Below are 15,608 nucleotides of genomic sequence, written 5' to 3'. Positions count from 1 at the left end.
AACACAAGAAACAAGCTGAAGACCTGCACCTGTTGGACATTCAAATGATACTAAAAAAGTCCAACTACACTGAGATGTTAGCTTCGGTCCCATAAAACCAAGCAGGGTTTGCCCCACTGGGAACACACCAGCTGAAGAAGCTGCACTGGGCATCTGGGGGCCAACAGCAGTAAATCTGACACTGGAAGAACATTCCAGCCTAATGCCAGGACAGGATGATTAAACCCCTACTAATTCTTGGCCCAGACGGAAGAGCGGCTGCTTTCAGCCTTGTTGGGTCACAAGCCAGCTGGAGTTCTCCAGTGAGTCTCCAGAGCCAGGCCCCCCAGGCTGCCCTATGACCCCAGGCAGGAGCCAGAACAGCTCCCAGCCAGCACGGATGCGTTCAGCCATCCTGGGAATTTGAGGAGCTCTGCAGGCAGAGCCACCAAGGTGGTTTCTGGCAATGCTTTCTGATGGTGCTTTCCAGAGTTCCTGTTTCTAGAGCCAAGAGAAACCCCTGAGTAGGAAGACTCTGTCCTACCAACACAACCTCCTCCAAGTTATGATAATAACTGTTTATGGAGTCAAACCTACCAGGAGTTGGACTTGATGATCCTTGTGGGTCCCTTCCGACTCAGGATACTCAATGGGTTTTAATTTCAATCCTCTGCTCACGGGCCATGGTGTGATTCCCAGGCGGGATACACGAGCCACTAGCCAAGAGCCTCAGAGAAAGTCCTCCTATGAGCATGCATGCTTTAAATAGCACCTCGTTAATTGTGAATTAACTGAACTGACCCAGAGCAGCCAATCCCAGGTCCTTTGGGAGAGGCATGGGGCAACACACATCCCACAGAAGCGTGTTAAGCTTCCTCCAGCAGCTCTGATTCTGCCCCTCAGGAAGCAGATGGCATCCAAACCATATTTTGCTTCAGGGCCATGCAAGTTTGGAGAGCACATGTCGTGTATACCTACACATCTCGTCAAGGAAGAAGTTCAGCTCCCTGTCACTGCACAAGTTGTCAAACAAAGTCACAGCATACGGACGTGATTTTTAGCAAAAACACTGCCAGAAGGAGGATGACAAAGGGGGCAGCATTAAGGCTGCTGTGCTCCGCTGAGCTCGGCACCTCCCAGGTGCTGACAGCCAAACAACTCCAATGCGGCACCAACCTACTTTCAGATGGATCTTCATACAAAACCTCACGGATCATCTGTATCCCACTGCCACCATCACATCCTCAACACCTAAAGCTACACTAAGGAAGTATACTTACAGCTTTTTACTGCACTGTAACACTACACCAGCTATCACCCTCATTACATCAGCTCGTCACAGGAGATGACAACCCATCCATGAGCAATCCACTGTGGGGTGTGAGGAAGATGGATGTGCATCAGCAGTGCACCCGTCAATCCAACCATGTTGCATGCAGATCCCTCCTCTCAGGGATTCAGTCACCTCAGCCACAAACTCCTGAAACTTCCCTGACTGCTATTAGATCACCTCAGGCAGCACGCGACAAATTCAAACACTCTTGTGGAGAATTTATAGTCCTCCAACCCCCCAGCAGGAACGACCATCTGGAGCATTTGGGGCTTCCTAGGATGGTTCTTCACGCTCACCCACAAATTGTTTTACAAGACAAAGTCCCGAGAGCGGCACTTAGTCTCAAGCAAAGATTATTTTTGGCAGCTTTATCAGAACAGTTCCCACTCCCTTAATCTCTCCTTGGATGAAAGCACGTTTAGGAAACCGTCCAGATGTTGGAATATCAATAAAACAAAAAGCTGTGGTACAACGCAGTCTTGAAGAGCCCTTTACAAATAAACACAACTTGGGGGGGTTTCTGCTCAGCAACGCCAGGCCTGCACTCATAAACCAGAACTACATGCTCCCCTCCCCAGGAATCGGAAAACAAAAGCTGGTTTGGGTTACCCAGCTGCAGGACACACACGCAAGAACTGCTCTTGCAGCTCTCCTACCCCTAAATGGTCAAGCTCCTCATACCACTCCATGGATTTTTAATCAAATTTTCCAAAATAACAATTTACAAAAGGAGTTACAGCCGAGCCAAGAAACTTGAGCTAAGAAGATGTTATGAGAAACTCGCCATCAGCTCTAAGTGAGGATGTGGAAAGCTGATGAAATCTCCCATCACAGCAACAGGTTTGTCCACTCCTCACACGTCTTAGTTTGAAACCAGACATCATCTACAAGGGCTTTGAAACTCATAGCAGCATTTCTCACTCCCAACAGTACTCACCAACAACAACTCAGCACCACTGAACCAGTGAACACTTTGGGTTGGAAGGGATCTTCAAACTCATCTCATTCCAGTCCCCTGCCATGGACTGGAACACCTCCCACTACATCAGGTTCCTCCAATCCCCATACAACCTGGCCTGGAACACTTCAGGGACGATGCAGCCACAGCTTCTCTGGGCAACCTGTGCCAGGGCCTCACCATCCTCACAGGAAACAATTCCTTCCCAATATCCCACCTATCCCTGCCCTCTGGCAGTGGGAAGGCATTTCCCCCTGGCCTCGCACTCCAGGCCCTTGTCCCCAGTCCCTCTCCAGCTCTCCTGGAGCCCCTTTAGGCACTGGAAGGGGCTCTGAGGCCTCCCTGGAGCCTTCTCTAGTCCAGGTGCACACCTCCAGCTCTCCCAGCCTGGCTCCAGAGCAGAGGCACTCCGAGTCTCATAGCATCTCCATGACATTCTCTGGACTCTCTCCAGCAGCTTCTGATGTTGGACCCTCAGACTAGAGGCAGCTCTGCACCTGAGTGGGGCAGAGTCCCCTCCCTCCACTTGCCAGCTCCACTCCTCTGGATGCAGCCCAGGTTGGCTTTCTGGGCTGCAAGCAGACACTGCCAGGTCACATCCGATTTGTCAGCTACCAGCATCCCCAGGTCCTTCCCCTGGGGCTGTGCTCAATCTGTTCTCCACCCAGTCTGTGTTTGTGCAAGGCATGGCCCCGGCACAGGGACCTTGCTGAACTTCATGAGGTTCCCACAGACCCACCTCTCCAGCCTGCCAAGATCAACCTCTTGAAGAAATCCAACCATACGACAAGACAGTCCCAAACTCTAATGCCACTATTAGTAAAAATTATGCAATCTCCTCCTCCTGAGCCATGCTGGCCATCTCCAGCAGGTCTGGGATGATTTTCATCATCTACTCCCAGGGGACTCAGCCTCATTTCCAGATGACAAGTCTCCAGCATATCGAAGAAGGCTTATTTCCCCCCCTCCCCTCCCAGCCAGGGAGGGCAGGAATGCTAATGGCATCCCATTTAAACAAGCCAGAAGAAACCCAACCCACCCGAGCCAAGGCCCTGCCTTTGCCCTTTCCATTCATTGGCAATCCCTGCGTGAATGCGGCTGTCAGAAGATTTCTTGGGTTTCCTTAAGTTCTCCTGCCAAGTTCTGATTAAAATCCTCCTAAGTGGTTTTCTCTTTATTCCATTTCCTAGAACTGAGAAGCAATGCGGACCTGAGAGCAGCTCTGAGTGCTGGAGCTAACAGCCCCCAACTCAGCCAGGCCATCCGAGTCTCCCACACCAGCTCATTCGGATCAGTGGGAAATTGAAAGCAATGCTCTTCCCATCTCTCGTATCAGACCATCAGCTCCCAGCGGAGACTGGGTTTTAATGGCCACGTTCACTGGCAGGAGGCTGGGATTGCTCAGCCGACAGGAGCTGCCGAGGCACCTCACCTGCTTCAGTGTCATGTTTGAAACACGTCTACCAGGGAGGAACATTCCCAAAGGCTTTTGGACAACACACAACAGTGGAGCAGTGGGGAAGGAGCAAAGCACTGCACTGTAACATGTCTCCATGCCCAGAAACATCCTATTTACCAAAACCCCAGTCTCTCACCCCCACTCAACATGCTCTGGTTCATCATGGTGGCTTCAAAAGAGAAGGTAACCTCTCACCACAGGCTCCTTGTGCTACCGGCTTGGGATCTGCACCAAACTGGATCCCCTCTTTGCCCAGAAAATTCTGGCTGCTTTGGTGGCCTTTGGTTTCTTGCCCAGAAACAACAGGCACCTGCAAGTCTAGTCACTCATTCCTGCGGCCGAAGGCTGGAGGCCATCGGGACACCACCAAGATGGCTCCTGCCCTCCCAGCCAAGAATAGCTGAGGAGAGCCCCTTCCCTGCAGGAAGGCACATGAATTTGGTCCCGGGGCTCAAGCACACCAAGAGCACTGTACAGGGGTAATGCAAGGGAACCCCAAAACAGCCTCTGTTCATACAAGAAAAACCAGAACCAGATGTGCTGCTGCCCTATCTGCTGCGTCTTCCTCCTTTGCAGGGCCCTACACGGGGAGCTGCTCCTGCCAGAGCCAAGGCCTTACTGATGAGTACACAGCCTGGAAATCCCAACACTTCCAGTTTTTAATGCCATGAACCTCCTCATGGCCCCTGGGGGAACAGGAAAACACCGACCCTACTGAGAGACCAGGAGGACAGGACACACGCTGGTCCAAGCTGCCACTGAGGGATCTGTCACAGGGAACACCAACAGCTCCTGTTTTCTAGGTCTGGAGGAAGCAACAGGGAGGAGCACAGGCTGTAAGCCCCTATAAAGCAGGGCCTTTTCCTGGGAGGTGGCTCCTCCACAAGCCTGGCAGGGATCTGGCAAAGCCACGGCACATTTGGTCACATTTGGGCGTGGCTTCACATGCAACTTTGTCTTTTTGGATGCAAGATCAAGATCCAGACCCAGCCCGAGAGCTGAACCACCTGCTCTCCCCACTCCCAAGGGGCTTCGACTCTTCCCCCAGGCCAGGGCAGCTCTGCTCCTGGCTGTAGGGGTTTGACCAAAAGGCTGGTTTCCTTCAAAGGGACATTCACCACTCAGCTCCTCCAGCTCCCTCACCCTACCCACAAAGCAGAGCATTAATAGCCAGCCTGTGAGACCATAAAACACTAATACCCAGAGAGTTCCTGCACCTTGAAATGTTAATGCTGAGCAAAGAAAGAAACCTTCCTGTCAGCAAACCAGGTCCGTGATATACAGACACAGTCACCTTCCTCCCCTCCAAGCCACAGAACAGCAAACAGTCCTGGAAATGCTGAAACTTCGCTCTGTGTACAAGGTACCCCACAGATCCACTGCTCCCACCTGTGCCCAGGCAGGAGAGGCTTCACCAGCATGGGCCAGCTCTGTTTGATGACTTTGTCACCACCTCAAAGAGCTGCCTGGTGCCCAGCCATCCTCCCCTTTCAGCCTTGGAAGGAATTTCCCCTGGCCCCTGAGCACATGGAGCCCAGACCCAGCGCTCTGCTGTTCTTTCAAGCCCCTCTTAGCCATTCGATTCCCGGAACTCGGCTCCAGCTTTCATAGACTCATAAAGGCTGAAGAACACCTCCAATGGCTGGACCTCTAGTCCAGCCATTAACCCAGCACCACCATGGTCACCACCATACTCCAAGTGCCACATCCACACACTTTTCAAACACTTCCAGGGATGGTGATTCCACCACTTCCTTGGGCAGCCTGTTCCAATTCCTTGCCACCCTTTCAGTGAACCCTTTCTTTGTTCCCTTCTCCTCGCAAAGGGGCATCCATTCTTTATACCACGGTGGGTCAGAGGGACACAGAAGTGCAGACCTGGGGCTTGGTGTCCTGTGGGGAAGGCAGGTCAGCATCCCAAGCTGGCAGGGCAGCACCAGCTGGAAATACTTGCTTGGAGCTGGTGCAGTCACAGTAGCCGTGGCTCTCGGCGTGCACCATGTCTGGTGTGGGACCACACGGACACAGCAGCCTCTCTGCTGCGCCGCAGCAGTGATGGAGCATCCCAGCTGCAGTGGTACCGATGATTTTTGGGATGGCCTCCCCTTTCAGACAATACACCCCAAGACTCTACTTGCCACTACCCACATAGGACCCACTGGAAGGGTGCAGCTCTCCCTCCTCCAGCCCAGCTCGAACACAGGACCAAGACCCAGCTCCAGGGTCCCTTTTCTGAGGGCCGATCCTAGGATGGCGACCACCAGCCACACGGCACGCAGTTCACTCTGGAACATGGCACAGCCATCTGTTAAACAGATGAGAGGGCCATTCCCAGCACGGGAGGCAGCGTACCTGCACCCCGACGAGTGCAGGGAGGGGTGGGGGAGCAAGCAGGGGGAAGTCTGGGAACAGCGTTCATTTGCATAGTACCTGGGGAAAATATCACAACGCTGCATTTCCATGGCTAATTGGGGGAGTGAGCGAGCTTCCTGGAATGAAACTACTTTCTGGCTTGGGAAAAAAACCAAGAACACAGCGCCACAACCACAGGATCTGTAGCTTCAACGATGCCTTCTCTACCCAGAGCACCCTCGTGCTCCCCCCAGCAAACCCCATGCTCAAGCCTAAGAGGAGAAACCAATCCCTGCAATGGACAGGGGAAATTGAGACACGCAGGCTCCTGCATCTGCATTAAGGGAGGGCAGCCCAGGGGGTGCTCTTACTCCCTCAGCACCAGACAAAATCCACTTTTGAGCTTTATCACACCTCATCCCCTCAACAAGACATAAAACATGGTGACCTCCACATCCCAACCAGAATTCCAGCTCAGGCTGCAGAGCAGGCATGCTCTCCACACTATTCATCACAACACATTCCAAGACACCCCAAGCGAATGAGGGCCAGACAGTATCTTAAAATAAATCTAGATACCAAGTTTTAAAGCCACTTCAGTGTCAAGGACAGGAAAAGTCAGCAGATATGAGTACATGCCATCACCACACCGTACAAAAGCTCTGTGGTAGCATCTTCCTGCACAGGGATTTATCCTGCCCACAGAACACTGGGATGGAGCCAGCACCATTCAGCTAGCAAGGCTGGGAGCACAGGAGGAGGAAGGATGGGAGCACAGGCACCATGTGCTCTCCTGGATTGAGCAGAGCTCATCAAAACCACTGTGAGCCCTGTGAGAGGCCAGTGAGACCCTAAAACCTTTATACCACAGCATGGGCCCAGCAAAGCCCCCATCTCCAGCCCCAGGTGCTACTACAACTGCTGTGCCCCCACCCCAGGTGCCACCATCACTGCCATGCCCCCATCTCCAGCCCCAGTGCCATCATGGCTGTCCATGCCCCATCCATCCCAGCTCACCCGTCCATGCCAGCCCACAGCCTGAGCTCACCCCAGAAAACCCTGAGCACGTTTATTTACATCAGATCAGCTCCCTGATCTGGTCCGTGGGCAGGAATGAGTAACAGGGACAGGAATATCTCGAGCAGATGTTGTCACCAAATACAACATATCGTCAGGCTGCTGGTGGCTTTAAATCATTCCAGAGCCCGGCAGTTGCTTCCCAGCCCTGGGCTGCTCTCCCAGCTGCAGCTCAACAGCTCTGAGCCCTGGGGTGGCTCCTCTTGCACCCACTGAGTGCTTGAGCTCCAGGCACTGATCACCACGAGGCAGGAACATCACAAAACCACCCCAGAAAGTCCACAGCAATCACCACTGCTTTTTCTCCTGCCCACCTTCAGCTCTGGGGATTTAAGTGCCCTCTTGCCCAACACATCTCCAGGGTTGCCTGCACACGAGGATTCACAGGGAAGATGGATTTCACAGCTCCAGACCAAAGCAGCCTCGAGAGTAGCAGCAGAGCAATGCAGCACTGTGAAAGCAGTGGCACAGAGGATGCTGTGCCTGCAGAAAACAGGGAAAAGGCAGTGAATCCCCAACCAAGCAGCCTTTAAAAGCATAGGAGGGGAAAAGCAGGCAGCCTGTGCTCTGCAGCCCTTTCCCGTGGCCTCCCTGGCTGCCGGGTGGAGGAGCAGCTTTGCTCATTAGCGGGTTATTCCTGGCACACTCCCCCTGCATCAGCTCCCCGGCAGGGCTTCAGGAGCAGCTCGCAGAGTTTTGAAGCTTTCAGGGTCGCACAGCACTCCAGAGGCGAAAATCTTCCTTTAAAGAAATCTCCCTCGGCAGATAAATGGTGCTGGGTAACTGGGGTCATTAGGCTAATGAGCAGCTACAGCCAGCCTGGAAGCAAAGCAAAAAACACCACAGAGTCTACCAGAGCCCGTTAGCCTCAAAATCTGACCCATCTCCAGCAGTTCCCGTTGCTCTCAGGGGAGGAATCAGGCCCATGAATCAGCAGGATCAATCACCTGTCAGCCTTCCCATCAAAATCTCTCATCAAAGCACTGGGGGAGCCGATTCGCAGGTCGCTTGCACCAAGGAAGCGGAGAAGGGGCTGTTCCTCCTCTGTCCCCCCTCTATCAGCCCCCTTGTTACCACGGTGTCGTTCCACTCTCACACTTCAGGAGTGGGGATGTTTTTCCTCTTCTTTCCCAGCGCTGCTCCATTTCCTACCACCATGTCCTTGACAGGGAGCCACATGTCCTGCCGCCCGTTCTGGCAGAGATCAGGCCATGTTTCAGCATGACAGGCAGCTCACTGGGATACGGCAACGCTGATGGGTCGGGCATCAAAGCTAACTCAGCCCTTTAGTCCTTCCTAATACTGCCATCTGGGAAAGCAACCAGGGAGAGATGCAATTTTCCCTTTGTAAAGCCTTCAGAGGTGGGATCAGCTGGAACTCCCAGCCTGCTACATCCAGTGGTTATAAAAAAAAGCCCACATATAAATAACCTCTCAGCAGGAGCCAAAACTCCAGCACTAACCCCATGGTTTGAAGTGAACGAGGCCAATTTCCTCCTTTGTAGCTCTTGACACATGTTGGCTGCATGCCCCCTTCTTGCCTTGTTCCTAGAGCAGAAGGCTCCAGGCGGCGGGGCTGGGGACGATAAGGAAACGAGTGGTGTCATTCCCAAGGACTCCCAACACAGCCCTGTCAGCAGCTCTGGAGGCGGCCGATTCCAGCATGGCTGGAGAAAAAGAACCACAGCGAGCAGATCAGGCAGGAGCCGGTAGCTGCCTGCACGCCCCTGCCACCTCCCTGAGCTGCCAATTCCCCGGAAAGAGACAAGCCCTGCAGAGCAAGGGCTGGGAAACAACTTCTCCCCAGGGTTTCGGGCATGAGCAGGTCCCTACCCAAGCACTGGGCTTCCCATACGCCCTAAAGATCCCCGGGGAAAATGAAGCACAGGGTGAACACCAGCTCCAAAGCCAGCTTTGGAGGGTCTGTAAAGCAACAATTGTTTTCACCAAAACAGCTCTACTGGGAGTTGCTCCACCCAAATTCTGGCCCCAAGACAAGGAACCCCACACCAGTCAAAATCCCAAGCACATCGTCAAAGCACAAGGCTGGGACCAGCCCGCATCTCATCCTGGTTCTCCCCCACATCAAGAAATGTTCCCAAGACAGTCTATGGCCATCTCCTGTTGGGCTTGGACCCAGCAGAGGGACTGGGAGATCTCACCTCTTCAAGCTGGAGTCTCACAGAAATCCCTCACCCCAATCCTTGCTGCTGCACCCACAACCAAGCTTCATCCCTCCCCCCAAAAATAGAAAAATGGCTAAAAAAAGGCAACCACGCTTTCACTCCAGGTAAAGGATTAATGCTCAAGGACATCTGGCACCTGGGGGTCCATCCCACATCCCACTGAGGCTGTAGGACCAGCACTGGAGACACCACGCAGGTCTGCACCCCTGGATTAGGGCATGAAGGTCCGCAAAGCTGACACCAAAGCCACCCTGCAAACTGCTGAGTAAGCCAGCAGCAGCAGGGATAGTGCACAGCATTGTTTGGGTGTATTTCTTTTTTGGCAGCTGCCACTGGTGTGGGGTCACCACCCCACTGCTTCCATGGCCACCTGACGCCGAGCACCCCTCTGCTGCCACGCTGTCCTCCCACGGAACCACCAATTTTGGTGTGAACACACTGCAGTGTCCCCCATCTTACAAGAGCCCCTCTCTATCAGGTCACCCACAGCAGGGATGTCTGCTCTGAGCACGCACAGGGCATCACCACACTGTGTCTTGGGAGAAGTTCAGGAGAAAAACTGCACCGGCGGCTTCCACCCCCTCTCCCGCAGAGGGACACGGATGAATCCACCCTCCTGGCTGCCCAAAACCGCAGCACACGTGACCCAGAGAGGCTTTTCAGAAGAGCCGAGTCTCCAGCGGCTTCTGTTTGCCTTTCCCTTGTCTGCAGCAGCGTCGCATCTGGACGCTCGTCAGAAGAGAAGGAAAAAAAAAAAACCCCCTCCCTCCTCCTGCTGAACAACCTCTCAATCAAAACAAAGCCGGAGCGGCAGCCAAGAGCTGGGAGGCTCTTTTGTTTAATGCTCAACATCCCCCGGCCAGGCCAGCACGCCCCGGAGTGCCAGGAGCGGGTGCAGGGGCCCAGTGTGGGCAGTGTGGTGGGTGCAGGGCTGGTGAGGAAGGGGCCAGCTCGACCACCAGCCCCAGGGCCAGCTCAGCCACGTGACGGCGGCCGGTGGGGCAAAACCAGCGCTGCTCCTCTGTGCACGGCCATTTTGCTGAGCTCGGCTGCTTGCCGAGAGCTGCCATTCCCTCCCAGCACCAGTGTCCCCCAAACCAAACCAAACCAAACGCCAACTCGGCTCCAGCCACCCCCAGTGACCCAGGGACTGACCCAGCCACTGGTCGCCATGCTCGTGGGTCCACCAGCACAAGCTCTTTTCTCTCCCTGCTGCAAGTATTTTAAGCTCCCACTTCTGCCCCTCCACATATGTTTTGGGGCTCCAGGGAGCCGCTCAGGCACTGACCATAGCCAAAGGCAAGCCTTCTTGAGGTGCTCGGCCCATCCCAGAGACCTTGGAAGGTCTCAGCAGGGTTATCACCAGTGGGTTTCAGATCAGCCCCATCCCTGGAGAAGTTATTGCCTGTGTCCCAACACACTGATGGCATTGGGTTCGAGGAGAGCGCACAACAAGCCAGGACACGGCCAAGATCCACACCAAAAAAAAGGATATTTGGGATATTCAGTTCCGAAGGCTTCACCCCAGAAAGCAGCAACCAGAGCCATGGGGCCACTCTGGCAAAACACGTCCCATAGAGCCCAAGGGCCATGTCCACAGGCTCCATCACTGCTGTGTCAGACATGGAGAGAGGTTGAACTCGCCCATGGACACAGAGCCATGGAGCACCGGCTGACACGGAAAAGTGTCTGGCAAAACCCAAAGCAAAACTCCTTCCTACACCCAACAAGGACTCGACGGCTGCCAAACCCTACAGCAAGATATTGGAAGAACACAAAAGCAGAAGTAGAGGCAAGTGGGGTGAGCTGGCTGGGGCAAGAGCTGGCTGCGGCATTGAAGCACCTCATCAAGGAAAAATACTCCCTGCTAAAGCGCTCGTTATTCCAGCCATGGAGATACAACAGAGCCTCCTGGCTGGCGGCTGCCGGCTCAGCACACATCTCCTACGGGGAGGTTGCCTACCCCAGGCTGAAGGCAGCGGAGGGACAGACAGTCTCCCTTTCTTCATCCACAGATGGAGACCAGCTTCCCTGCCCGAAACGGAAGCGGGAGCAGCACAGGGTTAAGCAAAGGACAAGCTAAGGGAGACCAAAGGTTGGGCTGAGTCACGTTGTGGCCGTTCCTGTTTCAGTCTGAGCAAGTTTCTCTTCCCAGGCGGGGTTTGTCCCCAGGCCAGAGTGAACCTGCTGCCTTAATCCTCTCAATGCACTGCCTGGAGGAGTTGCCTTCCCTCCCACAGCCAGCATTTACCTCTGCGCTTGGCTTGTCCTTTGAACTCCACATGCAGTTTTTGGGCCATTGCTGCAGCTTTCAGGAGACAGGACGGGCCCAACGCCACATCCCCCACTGCATCCCACTGGTCCTCCACCCTGCCCCAGGCATCCGCCCAGCCTCAGGCTCTTCCTCGAGACACAGAACTGCTTTCCCACCCCTTACCATGCAGACACCTTTCTTCTCGCCCACGGCTTTCCCGACCCAAAGGAAGCCATCCAGCTGCCCCCAGGAGGCTGACGAAACACAAGACAATGCTTCCTCCTAAGTGACACATGTTCCTGCAGATCCAGACATCAAATCCCTTCTCAAGACAGGGATCAGCCCTCCAGCCTGAGCCTTCACCGAGGGGGTTGTGCCTCAACGTGGACAAGTAAAATGGCAGAACTGTCCTCACCAGGTGTCGGCACGAAGAAGATAGAATCATTTGCGTTAGAAAGGGACCTTAATGTCCATGTTTTTCCACCTCCTGCCATGGGCAGGGACACCTTCCTTCCACTAGACCAGATTGCTTCAAGCCCCATCCAACCTGGCCTGGAACACTTCCAGGGATCCAGGGGCAGCCACAGCTTCCCTGGGAAACCTGTGCCAGGGCCTCCCCACTCTCACAGGGAAGAATTTCTTCTCAATATCCCATCTAACCCTCTCTTCTACAAGTAGGAAGGCATTCCCCCTTGTCCTGGCACTCTTCATCCCCAGTCCCTCTCCAGCTCTCCTGGAGCCCCTTTAGGCCCTGCAAGGGGCTCTGAGCTCTCCCTGGAGCCTTCTCCTCTCCAGGTGAGCACCCCCAGCTCTCCCAGCCTGGCTCCAGGGCAGAGGGGCTCCAGTCCTCAGAGCATCTCCATGGCTTCCTCTGGACTCTCTCCAGCAGCTCCATGTTCTTCTGATGTCAGGACCCCGTGGCTGGAGGCAGCTCTGCAGGTGGGGTCTCACCTGAGTGGGGCAGAGGCACAGAATCCCCCCCTCCCCTGCTGCCCATGCTGGGTGACAAGCCCAGGACACGGAGGGATTTCCAGGTGCCAACACACATGACCAGGGTGTGTGGAGCTTCTCGTCCACCAACACCACACCTCACGTTGGTCTCTCCAACTGCAAAGAGTTTCTGCAGCTGTATCAATGAAAAAAATAAATCTTTAATAGTAACAACACAGCAAAGCCATGCAGGGTACGACCCAAGGTCCTGCGGCTCCAGTGCTGGCTGTCACAGCAGCCAGCACAGATGGCTACAAGGGAACATAACAGCCAAGCATGTTGAGGTATTTCCCAAACCAATTCCCAGGCTTCTGTCCTCTTCAGGCTTTTCCCAAGCCAAAACACATTGCCCTGTACACCCCCTCAATGAGTTTCTCCTCCAGAAGCCCACCCAGGTGCCCCAAATCATAGGTGGACTTCCAGCATCCACTGCTTTTAGAAGCAGCATTCCCGTCCATCATGCAAAAGAGCATCTGCTGCTCTTCCTGGTTTCATTCACTTTGGTTCCACTGCCAGAACAAAGGAACATGTCTCCACACCTGAATTTTACAGGCTTCAATCATCTGCCCCAGGAGTCTTCCTCTCAAGTGGAGGAAACACCAATCTATTTAGCAGCCCTTGTCCCAGAGCCATCCCACGGCTGACCATCCCCACCACCCTTTTCTCCGTATATGCTCCCCAACAAATCTCTGGTCTCAGCACCTCTCCCAATGCCACTGTGCCCTCCCCACCCACCCCAGTGCCCCCATTGTGATCCCCATACCGAAGCAGAAATCCTCCCAAGGGAACCTGTGGCTGCAAACATGGTGACACTGCTTCTCATACTCGCCAGCCACTCTCCTGACACACCAGCACATGCCGACGGCAACAGGGCCAAGCCGACCTGAACGCACGTGTTTGTGAGGCTCACCCTGTGCGTGACAAACACAGGGCTTCACAGGCACGTGCCCACATGCCAGTGACACCTCGTGTGCAGCTGGCACAGAGGAAAGCATAGACCTCCATGTGCTCAAAGTCTTCCCCACCTGAACCAGAAATTGCATCAGCCACTGTGATTGTTTAGAAACCAGCAGAGAGTCCTGAAAAACGGCCACATGCAGACACAGCCATGAAGCCACCCAGAGCCCAGCAGCGCCCAGATGGACAGGAGGCCGCTCATCCTGTTGGCCGTCTGCCACTGGCAGGGCTTTTCGTGCCCCTGGTGACCTGGAAGAGCAGCTTGGCCAGCTCAGCATCACTGCCACGTGTTAGTAGAGGAGTGACACGTCAAACATCACCCATAGCCACCCACCAGCCCTAGATCACCACCACAAGTGGGACAGAGCCCATGTACCATCGGCAGACCCAGGAATGAGGCGCTGACTCCTGCCAGCCCTGCTCTTTGTGCTCACCTGCATGCCCATGCAGATCCCACATCCACTAACACGTTAAGGGATCCTTCTCTGCACATGATGCAACCAGCGAGAAATAAATTCCTTCAGGAGCTGCAGGGAGCCTTGACACACAAGGTGAAGCCAGTGGGATGCAGAGCACAGCACAGACTCTGCGTCCCCTTGGGAGATGGAGCAGGCAAAGCACCAGGACATCACCCTGACTTCAGAGTGACAGAGGCCAGAGAGGACTCACTCAGCACAGCCACAGTGCCGAGAAAAATCAAATCTCAGAGGGTACAGCAGCATGGTACCTGGAGCACAGTGTCTGCAGGTGATTTGCTCACACATGGTTCCCAGCAGCCAGGCTTGACCGATGTCACTCCATCACCATGTCCAGACACCAGCACATCACACGGCCAAACCACCTTCATGCCAAAACCAGGAGGCAATGGCCACACATCAGTGCTGGCCCCAGCAGTACAAGACACACGGTCCTGCTCCCTTGTCACCCACAACGCCATGTCCCAGCAACGCCATGTGAGCAGCAGCAACAGCACCCATGCCCCAACACCTTTCTTACCTTCTCTGACTTCACCTTTTTCAGCTGCCGGCACTCACTTTCTCCATCCTCCAGCTCCGACTTTACTCCCAAAGGATTGAGCGCAGCTCCCGTGTCAATAGCTATACTCCCAAGCTGCTCAGTAGTAGCAGGCTCTGTCCCCTGGCCCCCATCATACTGTCCCACCCTCACTGCCAGGGCCAGGGGCTGCAGCACGCTGGGCTCCTTCTCTGCCGCAGCCCCCGCACCCTCAATCCTTTCCTTCTTGCTTTTGGATGAGCTGCCCTCCTTCTCCTTCTTGGAGCCAGCCACACTGCGAGACGCCTTGGCCGACTTCTCCGAGCCCTTCGGGGTGACGGCGGGCACCAAACCACCCGAGTTCGCACCATCCCCAGAGCGTCCTTGAGCCTCCTTCTTGCCACCAGCTCCCTCACCGGGAGTGAACAGGGACGACCCTGAGGTCGGCTTCCCACTGTCCTTGCCAGTCTTGCTCCTTTTCGACTTGGATTTGCCCTCCTTGCCCTGCGGGCCCGGCACTGGGCTCACAAACTTGATGTTATCCGGTAGCGTCGCCACTGCGTTGGGTGCCGGGAGCCCCACCTCCTTGGAGCCCGACATTTCCAATTTCTGCTGATCCTTCTCCAAATCAGCGTCCAGGTCAATGATGAGATTCCCTACACCAATGTCCCACTCATCCCCGCTGTCATACGTTTCAACCGGGTTCGCATCAATTCCTTTCCCTCCGGAAGCTCCGCTGCTCAAGGACATCTTAGAGTTAACAGCCCCTCACGGTTCAAGGCTCTTCCCTCTGCCTCTATGCCCTGGGGGTCACCTACGTCCTTGGGGGGCTTCCAGTGGTCAGGGTCTGCCCAGGTGACGGCATCGCTGCTGGAAGGGAGAGCAAAGAGAACAGGGTTACACACAAAGAACCATGGGCAGGCAGATCACTGACAGCCACACCTGCAGGCAGGAGAGATCTGGGCAGGGTGAAACCCCCAACCTCCCAAATCTCCCTCGCAGCATCCTTCTGCCACCCCCTGGGCTGGGGCTGCTCCACAGCCGCCCCCGCAGCAGCGGCCATCTGGCAC

The 15,608-nt window shown here is 54.8% G+C and overlaps 1 protein-coding gene across 3 annotated transcripts in view; it reads right to left on the bottom strand.

The window, feature by feature from the left end:
- Nucleotides 1–15,608, bottom strand: part of ZNF609 (zinc finger protein 609) — a 64,503-nt gene that overhangs the window by 35,324 nt on the left and 13,571 nt on the right. For 2 of the 3 annotated variants that reach the window (XM_082290508.1, XM_082290506.1), the window contains exon 2: nt 14,542–15,408. In XM_082290508.1, coding sequence (XP_082146634.1) covers nt 14,542–15,288 — 747 coding nt within the window. In that variant the 5' untranslated portion in view covers nt 15,289–15,408. The remainder of the gene's footprint in view (nt 1–14,541; nt 15,409–15,608) is intronic. The other variant, XM_082290507.1, reaches the window with a different exon arrangement.

This window comes from Coloeus monedula, assembly GCF_965178545.1.
Source record: "Coloeus monedula genome assembly, chromosome: 14".
Classification (NCBI taxonomy): Eukaryota; Metazoa; Chordata; class Aves; order Passeriformes; family Corvidae; genus Coloeus; species Coloeus monedula.
This window is presented reverse-complemented; position numbering and strand designations above follow the sequence as displayed.